Here is a 14,860-nt window from a genome sequence, read left to right as displayed (position 1 = left end):
TAAACGTTTTACACGCGTTCGCTATCAGCGAAACACTGATATTATTATTATTTTCGAAATTTTCAAATAGGAAAAATCTGTTATTATTTTCTCTCTTTTTTCCCCCCAGTGTTTCACTCTCTTTGCTCATACTCATTTATGTGTGTTTCAATTTCATTGTTTCTCATACAACAAGTTCCTTTTTAGAAAAATAAACAATAATAAAACACATAACAACAAGTGGCGTTTGTTATTGGCACGCTTAACGACGTGCAACGCGTTCGATGTTGTAACAAGTATAAAAGGCGCGCTTCATACTTGTGTGTGATAAGACAACAAGGGTTGCCAGCAAGTTTGAGACTATTTAATACTTTTTGTATAGAAATTTATTGAAAAGACGTGACTATAGTCTGGTTTATAGTAATATTCACAGTCTGGACTGTATGCTCGTCGGGGATATTCTTATGTCTATAGTTTCGACTATAATGTAGTATATAATATAGAATAAAACCTACCTATTCTATAGTCTGGACTACAGTCTGTTTATAGTCCGAACTATAGTCAAGTCTATATTCTGGACTATAGCTTTATTCTTAGTCAATAGTTTGGAGTAGTAGAGTCTATAGTCTAGACTATAGTCTACTCTCTACCGGTCTACCGGCGTATAGAGAGGCAGATAAAAAAATCACCACTACACACACACTATTGGCACTTTTTCAATGAAATTGCACTGAAAAAAATATTTGGTTACTTTTTAATTTTGAAGATTAAATTGCATTACTGTAAAATGCGAATATTTATAAACAAAATGTAATCAATGTACATAAGAATGATAATTTCAAATTAAAATGTACAAAAAGAAATATGAAACAAGATGAACTTATTTATATTCATTGTTATGCATTCTAGAAAATTATTTAGGGTGTACGTTGTTTTTGTAAATGCTCTTGTTTTTGCAAGTTGTTTTTGTTTTTTCAAGTTGCGTTTGCAATTTCTTTAACAAAGCGACATCGACCTGCCTTGTTGAATGCTGTCAAGCAACTAAATAAAATATTTGTATTTTTGATGCTCTTGTTTAGAAGTTCGTCGGCGATCGTGTTGTGTACATGTAATTTGCCGAAAATCTTCGTTGTCAGAACAATACTACCGCCGACGTCTGGTCTAGAGTCTGAACTGTAATATATTTTATTGCTTGAACTATAGTCTATAGTAGCGGAATAAAGTATTTTCTATGGCCTGGACCATAGTTTAGTATATAGTTGGGACTGTTGTGTAGTGTATAGTCTAATATACATAGTCTAGTCTATAGTAAGGACTATAGTCTGTACTATAGCCTAGTCTGTAGTATGGACTATAGTCTAGACAGTGGTATGGATTATAGTCTAGTCTGTCTGGATTATAATTTAGTCTATTGCCTGGACTATACAAATTAGGTCTATAGTCTAAACTATAATTCAGTCTATAGTATAGTGTTTTTTCAGGACTACAGTCTCGTCTACAGTGTAGACTTTAGTCTTGTCTATAGTCTGGGCTATAGTCTTCTCTATAGTCTGGACTAAAGTCTTGTGTATAGACTAGACTATAATATGAACGACAGTCTTGGCTGTAGTCTGGACTATAGTCTAGTCTATATTCTGGACTATAGTATTGGCTGTAGTCTGGACTTAGTTATTTAGTTAGTTAGTTAGTTAGTAGTTAGTAGTTAGTAGTTAGTTAGTTAGTTAGTTAGTTAGTTAGTTAGTTAGTTGTTAGTTAGTTAGTTAGTTAGTTAGTTAGTTAGTTAGTTAGTTAGTTAGTTAGTTAGTTATGTAGTTACGTTAGTTTAGTTAGTTAGTTAGTAGTTAGTTAGTTAGTTAGTTAGTAGTTAGTTAGTTAGTTAGTTAGTTTAGTTAGTTAGTTAGTTTAGTTAGTTAGTTAGTTTAGTTAGTTAGTTAGTTAGTTAGTTAGTTTAGTTAGTTAGTTAGTTAGTTAGTTAGTTAGTTAGTTAGTTAGTATGTTAGTTAGTTAGTTAGTTATTAGTTAGTAGTTAGTTAGTTAGTTAGTTAGTTTAGTTAGTTAGTTAGTTAGTTAGTTAGTTAGTTAGTTAGTTATTTAGTTAGTTTATTTAGTTAGTTTATGTTAGTTAGTTAGTTAGTTTTAGTTAGTTAGTTAGTTAGTTAGTTAGTTAGTTAGTTAGTTAGTTAGTTAGTTAGTTAGTTAGTAGTTAGTTAGTTAGTTAGTTAGTTAGTTAGTTAGTAGTTAGTAGTTAGTTAGTTAGTTAGTTAGTTAGTTAGTTAGTTAGTTAGTTAGTTAGTTAGTTAGTTAGTTAGTTAGTTAGTTAGTTAGTAGTTAGTTAGTTAGTTAGTTAGTTAGTTAGTTAGTTAGTTAGTTAGTTAGTTAGTTAGTTAGTTAGTTAGTTAGTTAGTTAGTTAGTTAGTTAGTTAGTTAGTTAGTTAGTTAGTTAGTTAGTTAGTTAGTTAGTTAGTTAGTTAGTTAGTTAGTTAGTTAGTTAGTTAGTTAGTTAGTTAGTTAGTTAGTTAGTTAGTTAGTTAGTTAGTTAGTTAGTTAGTTAGTTAGTTAGTTAGTTAGTAGTTAGTTAGTTAGTAGTTAGTTAGTTAGTTAGTTAGTTAGTAGTTAGTTAGTTAGTTAGTTAGTTAGTTAGTTAGTTAGTTAGTAGTAGTTAGTTAGTTAGTTAGTTAGTTAGTTAGTTAGTTAGTTAGTTAGTTAGTTAGTTAGTTAGTTAGTTAGTTAGTTAGTTAGTTAGTTAGTTAGTTAGTTAGTTAGTTAGTTAGCCTGTATATAACATCCGACGAAATTCACCTGGTCCATTATCGGCTTTGTTGGGATCTTTACCACAAACTTTGGTGGGGATCGAGTTTTGTCTATATTCTGGAATATCGTATTGCCTATAGTTACTCCTACAATGTGGTCAGTAGTCTCGTCTACAGTATTTCTTTTCATCTATTGTATAGTCCTCTCTATATTTTCAACTATAAGTTTTTCTATAGTCTAGTCCGATTTTTTGAAATAAAACAATATTTTGGATTTTTGTTAAATTTTATTTATTTTTAAATATTTTTTGATTTAATAATTTTATTACTCATTTATACACAAATATACATTAAATTTTTTTGTTTTGGAATAGTTTAAAATATATACAGTTTATATATTAATATAAAGTTTTTTTATTTTTGGTTATTTATAAGTAAATTTATTTAATATATGGCTGTTTATTATGTTTTATATGGTAGTTGGGGGCTTCGGGGTCCTTTGGTTGTGTTCAAAATATATTAACTGTTATGAATTAGTTTGGAAACCTATAGTAAGTAAATGCTAAATGGTTTCACATGTCAAAATTTTTTAAGTGAAATATTGCTGTAAAAGCAAGTGGTTGAATAACTGCTTTTAAGAAAGCAATTATATAAGGGATTCTAGGAAATGTGTTGTGAAGTTTGTTTTTTTATATTGCCAGGCCCTGTTAATATATTTGTGGGTTAAAGTTTTGTTGTTTTTATAAATTTAGTTTAAAAATTTAATTGTTTAATAGAAAAAAATGTTTTATAATAGTTTTGTTATTTCAAAAATTGGACTTTGTTTTTTTGATTTGTTTGTATGTGGTAAATTTTTCAATAAAAATATTTTCAAAATAGTTTTGTTTTTGGTTTTTTAATAGGATACATTTTATAAAGTTTGTGTGTTTTTTTTTGTAATAAATTTTTTTTATAGTCATTTAGGTATTTATTTAAATATTCCCTTAAAATGTCACATATTTAGTAGATATTTGTATTTTAATTTAAATTATTTTGTTTGTATAATAGTATTTACTTAAAAAGTTGCTAAAGTTTTGTTTAAATAATAATTTTTTTTTTTTTGATTTTCTTAGGAAATTTTATTTTTAAATATTTATTTTTTAAATTATTATAGGATTTATTATTATTTATCTCAATTTAAATTATTTGTGTAACAAGTATACTTTTTTTATAATTTATTTAACATTTATTAAAATATTTTTGTATTTATTTATAAATGTTATTACAATAACAATACTTTACAGCATATTTAAGCGTAATTTTATATAGTTTTTCCTTCTTTTGTTGTTGTTGTGGGGTGGATTTATTTATTTTAAAAGATTATAAGACTCAGCAATACTTAAGTATAATTTTTACAACTACTTACCTTTTACATTACCAGGAAGTAGTTAGGTAATGCATGTCAGTTTGACTTTTCTTCCTTTAAGGTGTTTGTGGAATGTTATTTTTGTGAAAATTCTTCATCTTAATAAGTAGTTTTCATGAATTGGCGTTAATCCTTTCCTACTGAATCTCAAAACTTTTTTCTTTAACAATTTATATCTGCTGAGTCCTTTGGTATTTAGTTTACTTTTGAAACTTTATTTTAAGTAATTTTCTATTTTTTTCTCAATATATTTGTAATAGAAAATAATTTTCTTTTCTTAAAATCCATTTCGTAATTACTTAAAATAGTAATTTGTTTTATATATTTCTTTTATAATTTATTTTAAAATAATCTTATAATTAAATTAAAAAGTTTTACTATAATTTGGTGTATTTTTCATTGTTTTCATATATATCTTTCTTAAGTTTTCTTAGTTTTTGTTCCAAAAAAAGGACGTTTTTTAAATTTTAAAAGGAACATTTTGTTAAAGTAATTTTCCTTGTTTGAAGGATATTTGGGATATCTGACTGAAAGGAATTAGAAATTCAGAAAGTGTACTATGATATCGTCTGTAGATTAGTTTACAATCTCATCTATAGACTGGTTTATAATCTCATCTATAGACTGGACTATAGTTTCATCCAAAGACTGGACTATAATCTAGTTTATAGTCTGACTATAGTCTGAAATATAGCCTCTTCTATAATTTAGTAAGTCTCTTCTATGATCATGGTTTTTGAATCTACTAACAAATTTCTTGTTGATTAGGGACATCAAGGGGTGATTTCCTCTTTTTTCCATTCTAATATGAATTGTTATAATCTAATAGAACAATTCTAATTAGAATTCTACATAAAATCCCAGCATTTTAAAGTCTAATTTCAATGATCATTCATTTTAAATGGTGACTGTCTTTGCTTATACGGTTCCCTTTAAGCCGGACATAAATCATAAGTACTTTTAGGAAGAAAGGAAATTAATTTTACCCAAAGGAAATTGTTTCGATGTTTTAGGAGGCCTAGAACAAAAACAGAACTAGAACAGAACTAGAACAGAACTAGAACAGACCTGGAACAGAACTAGAACAGAACTAGAACAGAACTAGAACAGAACTAGAATAGAACTAGAACAGAACTAGAACAGAACTAGAGCAGAACTAGAACAGAACTAGAACAGAACTAGAGCAGAACTAGAACAGAACTAGAACAGAACTAGAACAGAACTAGAACAGAACTAGAACAGAACTAGAACAGAACTAGAACAGAACTAGAACAGAACTAGAACAGAACTAGAACAGAACTAGAACAGAACTTGAACAGAACTAGAACAGAACTAGAACAGAACTAGTGCAGAAGTAGTGCAAAATTGCAGAACTAGTGCAGAACTAGAACAGAACTAGAACAGAACTAGAACAGAACTAGAACAGAACTAGAACAGAACTAGAACAACACTAGAACAGAACTAGAATAGAACTAGAACAGAACTAGAAAAGAACTAGAAAAGAACTAGAACAGAACTAGAACAGAACTAGAACAGAACTAGAACAGAACTAGAATAGAACTAGAATAGAACTAGAACATAACTAGAACATAACTAGAACAGAACTAGAACATAACTAGAACAGAACTAGAACAGAACTAGAACAGAACTAGAACAGAACTAGAACAGAACTAGAACAGAACTAGAACAGAACTAGAACAGAACTAGAACAGAACTAGAACAGAACTAGAACAGAACTAGAACAGAACTAGAACAGAACTAGAACAGAACTAGAACAGAACTAGAACTGAACTAGAACAGAACTAGAACAGAACTAGAACAGAACTAGAACAGAACTAGAACAGAACTAGAACAGAACTAGAACAGAACTAGAACAGAACTAGAACAGAACTAGAACAGAACTAGAACAGAACTAGAACAGAACTAGAACAGAACTAGAACAGAACTAGAACAGAACTAGAACAGAACTAGAACAGAACTAGAACAGAACTAAAACAGAACTAGAATTAAAATTGTTGCATTCAAATTACTGCTATAATCCCTTTTCTCACACAGAACATACCACAAAACATTCCTAAACATACATCCTGTTGGGACATTTTTTTCAAGTATCTATTGCACCCTTAGGACAAAAAGTACCTAATCTTATTACGAAGAATAAAACGTAATGGTAAACAAAAATTTGTCAACTTTGCAAAATCAAAGGCGTTGAATAGGGTGTGTTTTTTCAATGTTTGTTCCACAAAATGATTGACGACAACTGACGTTTGTCGTCGTCAACTCGAATAATATCTTAAGATTTGGTTCTTTACTGTTTAAATGATTGAGTGTACTTGATGTTTGTAAGAAATCAAGAGAAGAAGAAAAGAGAAGAAGAAAGCAAAAAGTACATATTTTGGGTTGAAAATACATTAACATATCAATCCATTAACTATTTTTGTAATGTGTATACAGTAGATTATGACAATTATTATGTTTGAATAACAAAAAAATTTAAATTTTTTTGACATTTTTTCATTAAGATGTCAAGTGCTAGCTGAAAAGAACAATTCCGAGTTTTTCGGTGAGCACTTAAGGTTACTTAAAGGGGATTTAGAGAAATTTTGACACATTTGACGTTTAAGAAATTTCGTTTGTATAAGAGTTTGAAAAAAAGTGTTTACACGATTTCAAGGAGTTTTATGTGTATGTATGTGTTAACTATTTGTGTATTTCGAGGTTTGGATATTACAATTTGTAATTGGTGTATATGTGTTTTGAATTACTTTCTCTGTTATTCATTTACTTTTGATTTGATTTCTGTTCCTTTCAAAATTTTTTAAAATTTTGTTAAAGTTTTTATTTCTTTTTTAAAGTAATTTCAATTATTGTTTAAACCATCCTTAGTTTTTAATAATTTTATTAATTATTTTTATAATTTATATAGTTTTTACTTTGATCTTTAAGTTTTTCTGTTAATTTTAACTTAAATTTTAATTTAATATATATATTTTAATAATTAAATATAATATTTATAATTTGTATTATTTTGTATGTATAATTTAATATTTTATGTAAATATTTATAATATTAGTTTATATATGTATGTATATGAATTATATATATATAGTTTATTTTATATATATATTATTATATATAATTAAATTTGTATATAATCGTATGTTATTTTTAAAAGTTTTTATTAACGTACATAATGCCACATAGCTGTCGGTTTTCGGGCATTATTTATCATATCATGCCAATGTTGGCAACCCGTACCACTTTCCTGTGGACCCAAACCAATACTGCCGATTTCTTGGGTCTCGCCACCCACTGAGACGACATAGATCTAGAACAATTAGACGAGAATATAAAAATATTATTATGAATTGTTAAAACCATAAAAAAAGTTTTAAAACGATTAAACATTTGGAGGTTTTGTCTATAATATGACTCTAATGGTTAAACCGATGGCAAAGATTATCATACATACAAAGACGTATTATAGGAAACCTATGGATCAATGTAGAACCTCATGAATCTATACAATAAAAGAGACATTGGCAACGGACAATTGTATTCCTCTGGGGAGTCATTTGTCGATAAGCTGTTATTCTAGTGAATACAAACATATTTAAGCGACTCTACTTAAACCTAACCTAAACTGATCGCAAAAGATCACAAGAGTTTACGAAACGAAAACAGATGCAGAGAAGTGTAGTACATGAACCCCTACCCTGAAGGTTTAACCCCATGGTTATATCTTTTTCAGCGTCCTCGTGTAACTTACAATTAGCAATCGGTTCAATCCGTAGACTCTCTACCTATTGAAACGCCATCCTGTCCTGATCAAACGGAAATCTCTTTCTGAGAACGGTCTACCATGCGCACCTGAATCCATCTATGAAGAACTCAGGTGGCAATTTTTGTACATGGCTGTAACGGTCCATGTACAAGCACAATCCCAACATCAAGTGAAATCAATCTTCCGGTATACCGGAAGGTGACCACCCTTTAGATGTCATGGAATATTGTATTATTTAAAATACAATCCCCATCAACTAATGACCCATTCCAGTGCATTCCTTAACCTTTTAAAGCCCGCGCAACCACACTACTGAGATGGCTCCGTTGATTCGGCAACAGCACCTAGAGATGTATTTGGTAGTCCGAAATACCCAGCCAATAAATCAGGATCTCTCTGTATGTCAGATAATTTGACAAAGGATGTAGGAACTTCCAAAGTCAATTTGAACCCAATAAGTGCCCCAACAAGTTGAGTGGCAGGTCTCAACTATAAGTCGCTAGCATGAAACAATATGCATCCTATTGAGATAGCAACGGCGCCGAGAACTTCCCTGAAGTGAAAGGTCTACTAAATCAGTACTAGTCTTCTGTCGAGCAGAGGAGTCTTTCCCGATCGTTCACCAACTACATCAGTTCCATTCTCAGACCATTAAGAACTATCTACGGAATGACAGGCAACAACCAAGTTTCTACCTGGGAATTTCCTATACTGGCGCCCTAGTACGCGAAGAGTAAGAGATACTCAATGAGTTCAGGAATCCAGCATAAGTTGCTATTTTACCCAGTGACATTTGTTGAGATGGCAACAGTAGAGAGAATCCAGGCATATACATATGTCATAGGATATATCAGACCTTAAACCAACATTCTCTCCCCGCGTATTTGGGTTTAAGCCACAACTACTACGTGGATCCCAAAGGAACCTCAACCAACTCACAAGCCAGCTCTACCAACACCAATGCAGCCTTCTCCGGTCATAGACTCATAGACACACCATTGATAGTGGCTTCTGATGGCAACAGTACCTGTCGAGCAGAGGAGTCTATCTACGGAATGACAGGCAACTACCAAGAGAATTCCCCAAGCTATACGGAGTTCAGGAATCCAGCTCTGTCACATCACCTAGTGACATCTGTTTAGATTTCAACAGCACCGGAGAGAATCCAGACAAATATGTCATAGGATATCATAAACCAACATTCTCTCCCCGCGAATTTGGGTTTAAACCACAGACACTACGTGGATCCCTAAGAAACTTCAACCAACTGACTAGCCAGTAGACTCATAGACACACCATTGTTAGTGACTTCTGAGATGGCAACGGCGCCGAGAACTTCCCTGAAGTAAAAGGTCTACTAAATCAGTACTATTCTCTTGTCGAGCAGCACTTCGTGCTCTCCTAAAGGATCTTTACCAACAATCAGAACAAGACTACTATTCCTCCAACTAGTGCCCGTGTTATAAAATAAGAAACGCTGTTAAGCTATGAGTAAAGAACTCTTCGTTTTATGTTCTTATTACTTGCAACACTGCAAGACCTTGAGTACAGTGTTGCTACCAGTCCCTCAAGTTTTACATCCTATAAAAATGGAGATGTTCTTAACTCAAGCTACCAAGATTTCCTATCTATATTAAGATAACTACTCGTTACAACCCTTTAAAGTTGTCCATGAGCATATCTTGTTTCTTTGATCTTACTGGCGTAAAGAGGGGCAACCCTCTCTCTAGGCCTCACGGTACTTAAAACCGAAAAACACGGCTATTCTTGTTCTTATCTGTTACCATAAAACTAGCGAAATTCTAAAAACACGACTACGTATAGGTGCTCAGAAACACGGTTTCTCAATGTATTTCTCTCTCCTTGATGTTACTGCAATTGCAGCGTTAAAGATGCTTCAGGCTTCATAGTAACCAATACTGAAAAAGTTCTTAATTCAAAACTTTCCAGAGTTCCTATCTGTCACCATTAGAACCAGTTGTCTGCAATCTGTTTTCTGTTTTTGGTGAAAGGCCTTCGATGATTAGGTACGTAGTTATTGTGGCTGAAACACAAATCGATAGAAACTTAGTTTGCTTGAATGAATTTCATTTGCTTCTATCAGCAGGAATTCTGTGGCAAGGATGCAATCTCCTATAACTTAAGTTCTTACGGAAATTTCCCATGTATTGTCCGAGTTCTTGTAAAACTTTCGCTATAAAGTTCCTCCTGGATCATATTATTTTGGTGACTTTCCGAACCTTAAGGGCTGTATTTCTGTGAGTTTTCGTGAGGTCGCATTCTACTGTTGGGAGTAGTAACTGTAGTGGTCTAGGTTGTCCCCCAATCAAAACTTTTTTATGAGGTTAAAGAGTGTAACAGCTGTTACCATGATGATTGGGTGTCGGAATAGTAAGGACAAGGTGATAACCTTATCGAAGCGTCTATCCCTACGGAGATCTTGGTTATATTATTATATACGTTTAATGGTGTCTGTGGATGTTCGAAAGTTTCCTATTCCTGGGAAGTCATACTTCAGATTTTTCAAATAGTGAAGGGCATGAGACAACACTCTCATGGTAACTGAGGATGTTTAAATGTTTCCTATTCCTGGGAGTCATACTTGAGATTTTTACCGAAAAAAGCCTTTGATTGTCCTGGAACTATGGTCACCGAAAAAACCTTTAATTCTCTTAGAACTATGGTCACTCTCTGGAAAAGACGAGTTGTATTTGCAATAAAAAAAGAGGTTGCCTAATCTGACTTCATATCAGCTGCTATTCAGGTGATATTATTTGGACCTGGACAGACTTCTAGCTACCGAAATGATGACAAAATCTTTGTTATTTTTTTTCTTCTTACCTCTATGGCTGCATTGTGCAAATAGGATGATTGTAAATTAAAAGTAAATGGTTCATTCCAAGTGGGATTGGCGGCATCTTCAGATTTACTAATGCTCGTCTTGCGTTTCTTAACACGTTTGCCATTTTGAATCAAATATAACTAAAAGAAGAAAATCGCAAATTTAAACACTACAAATGCAAAATGAAAGCAAATGTCCAATTACCTTCACATAAGTTTCCTGTATTGTATCCAAATTCTTGGCCTTCATTATGACCACCGTTAAACGTTCGGCTTGAGGCAAATAGTTCAAAGAACATAATAGTTCGGGGCGATCTTCTGGAGGTTTTTTGGTGCGCAATAAATCACCCCAGATCTGGAAAGACAGTTAAAAAAAGAAGATTTTAGGTAAGGAATTTGAAAGCTTGCAAAAGTTTTTACCTCCACAGATTTCGATAGATCCAGCTCATCAATACTGATGCGTACTTCACCAATTATATCATTGTGAGAATAACGATCATAGTCTAGAACCTGTAAAATCAATTCTTTGCCCTGCAATTGATCACGTGAAACCGGAAATTTAAAATGTTGATCAAAATAGGGATTAGTTTCACCACGATGTATGAGCGTTTGACGTTTGCGTTTATCCACTTCGGGTTCCAAGAGCAAGCGTACATAAGGATCACGGAAACCACCCTCCTCAATGGGACATAAATTATGAGCTGTTGGGAGTTAGAAAATGGATTAATTAAAGATTTTTAAAAGGTATTGGAGTTGTAGTTTACCCTCAATCAAGTGCACAGTCAAATCGAATAAATGATAATCGTATTTAACCCTTAAATGTAAACGACCCAATGCTGGACTATTTTCAGGAGCATTTAAGTAAATAGGACCATCCGGACCACGATACAAATCAGGTTGTATGGCACCCAATGGTGAAGCAGGTCCCATGGTAGGATCAACATTGGGCTGTATTCTGGGTGGTATTAGTAAAGGTGAAATACATCTATTGCCATGTTTCGACGAGTGAGGAGAATGAGGGGAAAGAGGAGCATTCGAAACACTAGACAAAGAGGCCAAACTATTTTGCGAGGGACTAGAGGTGCGCAAATCGGCCACCTCGGCAGCCACTTGACTGGCACTACGGGCATCCAGGGATATGGTGCGCATAGGACTGGGAGTACGTGACAGCTAAGGGGGAAGAAAAATGTATTCACTTAAGGATTAACCAAGATAGCAATGATAATGGTATTTACATAATAAGGGAACACCGATTCGGTGGGCAAAGAACTGCGACCATCAGGACCAAAGGTACGAATTTGTGGTGAGGAACCACGATGACACTGTAAGGGAAAATATTCCATTAATGGGATCTATAAAAGGATTGTTAAAGTTACTTACTGATTGCCTAGAAGGAGCACTATCTACACTGGATTGGCTTGAGATTGAAGGTGTACGTTGTAGTCTCGGTGGAAATGATCTTGACTGATGATGCAAATGTAAAGGACTGTGTAAAACATCAGCTGGACCCCTTAAAACGTCTGCATTAACAGTATGTGTAGAACCTTGATTCGATTGAGGTTGTATTGGTTGGGATTCTCGGGTAAAATTAACCTCCTAAAAAGGAAAGAAAGAGGAAATTGGAAATTAAAACAATATACTAGATAAGTTTAAGCCCATAACCTATAAAATTATTAAGAAAGTTAATTATGAAAAGTGTTTAGATTGGGTGGAAGAAAACTCTCCCCCCCCCCAAAACAATACTTCACCTGTTCTGAATCTGTATGCAAATCATAACTATCCGTTACACTACCAATACCGCTGGTATTCGATGTTAACGATGATGCCGATGGTGGCGGTGTCATTGGCTGTGATAACGGTGGTGTATGTGATGTATTTGATCCGATTTGATTAGCTGCTGCAGCCGAAGCATTGTTCACACCAGCATTATTAGCATTATTTGAGTTATTTGATGTTGTTGGCAAATCTTCGGAATTACGATCTAATGTTACTTTACGCACAGCACCGACACGTTCTTTAGCCATGCGTGACCATGATTCTATACGTTTGTGGGCGAGCCAACATGCCGCCGGTCCTAAACCGCTCATTATTTGTGAAAATATTTTGACAAATTACTACGTTGAACACTTTAAAGTCTTTTCACACAAAAACTTGGAGGGTTTCTTACAAGTTTTTCTAAAGTTTTTTGGTTAAAACATTAAGTCTGTTTAGTTTTTCTTAAATTACTGTTGTTTTAAGTTTAAATAAAGAACTGTAATGTTTTTAATTATTTATTTGATTATTTTCCACCAAAACAAAAAGCTTTTCATCTTTGTTTTTCAATTTTAAAATTATAAATTTTTAAACACTTTCTGTCCTTAACATCTTGTAACTAAAGCCTTCCTATGGTGGTTTGTGGTTTCGTAGCAGTCCCTAGTTAATATCAGCAATTATTTCTTGTATTTGTTTCTGTGGTTTCATAACCACGTTTTACATTCACCTACAGTCATCCAATTACAAATACACTTTAACATTTTGAGCGGATTTATAAGGATGTCCTTAAACTTTCAAGGACAATATTTTAATTAAGATTTTGGGTCTTAAACTACTTAGGAGGCAATTAAGTGATTCTGTGCAGTGTTAGGGAACCTGACAGAGGAATAGTAATGGAGTCAATATTCACTAGTCTTTAAGATCTGAAACATAAATTGGGATTACACGGTGACCCTATTGATCATGCCCTTGATTAGTTAGTGAGATGGAAATCGTTTGATTTCTGATGTTAGTTGGCATTACCCTAATTATGACAATTAAGCGTCATTTACAATGAACGCATACATACAATCTTGAGGAACCAAACTAAATAGTTATACCACCACAATCATCTTTAATCTCTGGTTGTGTATATGTATAAGTACATGTATATTTTAGAGGACGTTTTCATACACCAGAAATGGAACAAGTTAACAATGGCAATTAATGGCGGTAATTTGGAGCAACAAAGGAACATCAACCAAGAAAATCATATTGAAATAGTTAAGCTAGAGAGTTAAAGTTTAAGCAGAGAATATTAACAGAACTAGAACAGAACTAGAATAGAACTAGAACAGAACTAGAACAGAACTAGAACAGAACTAGAACAGAACTAGATCAGAACTAGATCAGAACTAGAGCAGAACTAGAACAGAACTAGAACAGAACTAGAACAGAACTAGAACAGAACTAGAACAGAACTAGAACAGAACTAGAACAGAACTAGATCAGAACTAGAACAGAACTAGAACAGAACTAGAACAGAACTAGAACAGAACTAGAACAGAACTAGAACAGAACTAGAACAGAACTAGAACAGAACTAGAACAGAACTAGAACATAACTAGAACATAACTAGAACAAAACTAAAACAGAACTAGAACAGAACTAGAACAGAACTAGAACAGAACTAGAACAGAGCTAGAACAGAACTAGAACAGAACTAGAACAGAACTGGAACAGAACTAGAACAGAACTAGAAACAGAACTAGAACAGAACTAGAACAGAACTAGAACAGAACTAAAACAGAACTAGAACAGAACTAGACCAGAACTAGAACATAACTAGAACATAACTAGAACAGAACTAGAACAGAACTAGAACAGAACTAGAACAGAACTAGAACAGAACTAGAACAGAACTAGAACAGAACTAGAACAGAACTAGAACAGAACTAGAACAGAACTAACAGAACTAGAACAAGAACTAGAACCAGAACTAGAACAGAACTAGAACAGAACTAGAACAGAACTAGAACAGAACTAGAACAGAACTAGACAGAACTAGAACAGAACTAGAACAGAACTAGAACAGAACTAGAACAGAACTAGAACAGAACTAGAACAGAACTAGAACAGAACTAGAACAGAACTAGAACAGAACTAGAACAGAACTAGAACAGAACTAGAACAGAACTAGAACAGAACTAGAACAGAAACTAGAACAGAACTAGAACAGAACTAGAACAGAACTAGAACAGAACTAGAACAGAACTAGAACAGAACTAGAACAGAACTAGAACAGAACTAGAACAGAACTAGAACAGAACTAGAACAGAACTAGAACAGAACTAGAACAGAACTAGAACA

General features: G+C 33.0%; 1 protein-coding gene across 1 annotated transcript; it reads right to left on the bottom strand.

Annotated features, from left to right (window-relative positions):
• Nucleotides 1–7,301: 7,301 nt before the first annotated feature.
• On the bottom strand, nucleotides 7,302–12,846 carry LOC119610554 (synaptotagmin-C). The gene is made up of 8 exons (XM_037965819.1): nucleotides 12,508–12,846; nucleotides 12,140–12,355; nucleotides 11,995–12,081; nucleotides 11,524–11,929; nucleotides 11,180–11,460; nucleotides 10,965–11,114; nucleotides 10,760–10,900; nucleotides 7,302–7,462 (listed from the first exon to the last, which is right to left on the bottom strand). Exons 1-8 carry the CDS (start codon nucleotides 12,844–12,846, stop codon nucleotides 7,316–7,318), a joined length of 1,767 nt encoding a protein of 588 aa, XP_037821747.1. The 3' UTR covers nucleotides 7,302–7,315.
• Nucleotides 12,847–14,860: the final 2,014 nt, after the last annotated feature.

This window comes from Lucilia sericata, unplaced genomic scaffold (assembly GCF_015586225.1).
Source record: "Lucilia sericata isolate MDLA Ls3-8-SP2 unplaced genomic scaffold, ASM1558622v1 Contig001226F_arrow, whole genome shotgun sequence".
In the NCBI taxonomy this organism is placed as follows: Eukaryota; Metazoa; Arthropoda; class Insecta; order Diptera; family Calliphoridae; genus Lucilia; species Lucilia sericata.
The sequence above is the reverse complement of the archived record's forward strand: the minus strand, read 5'-3'. Positions and strand labels throughout refer to the sequence as shown.

Excerpts from the sequence above, each read along its gene's own strand:
- LOC119610554 (XM_037965819.1), bottom strand. The coding sequence starts at position 12,846 with ATGAGCGGTTTAGGACCGGCGGCATGTTGGCTCGCCCACAAACGTATA. Across the intron at positions 12,356-12,507 it reads TGCATACAGATTCAGAACAG|GAGGTTAATTTTACCCGAGA; the intron begins GTGAAGTATTGT and ends TTTCCTTTTTAG. Across the intron at positions 10,901-10,964 it reads TACAGGAAACTTATGTGAAG|TTATATTTGATTCAAAATGG; the intron begins GTAATTGGACAT and ends TTCTTCTTTTAG.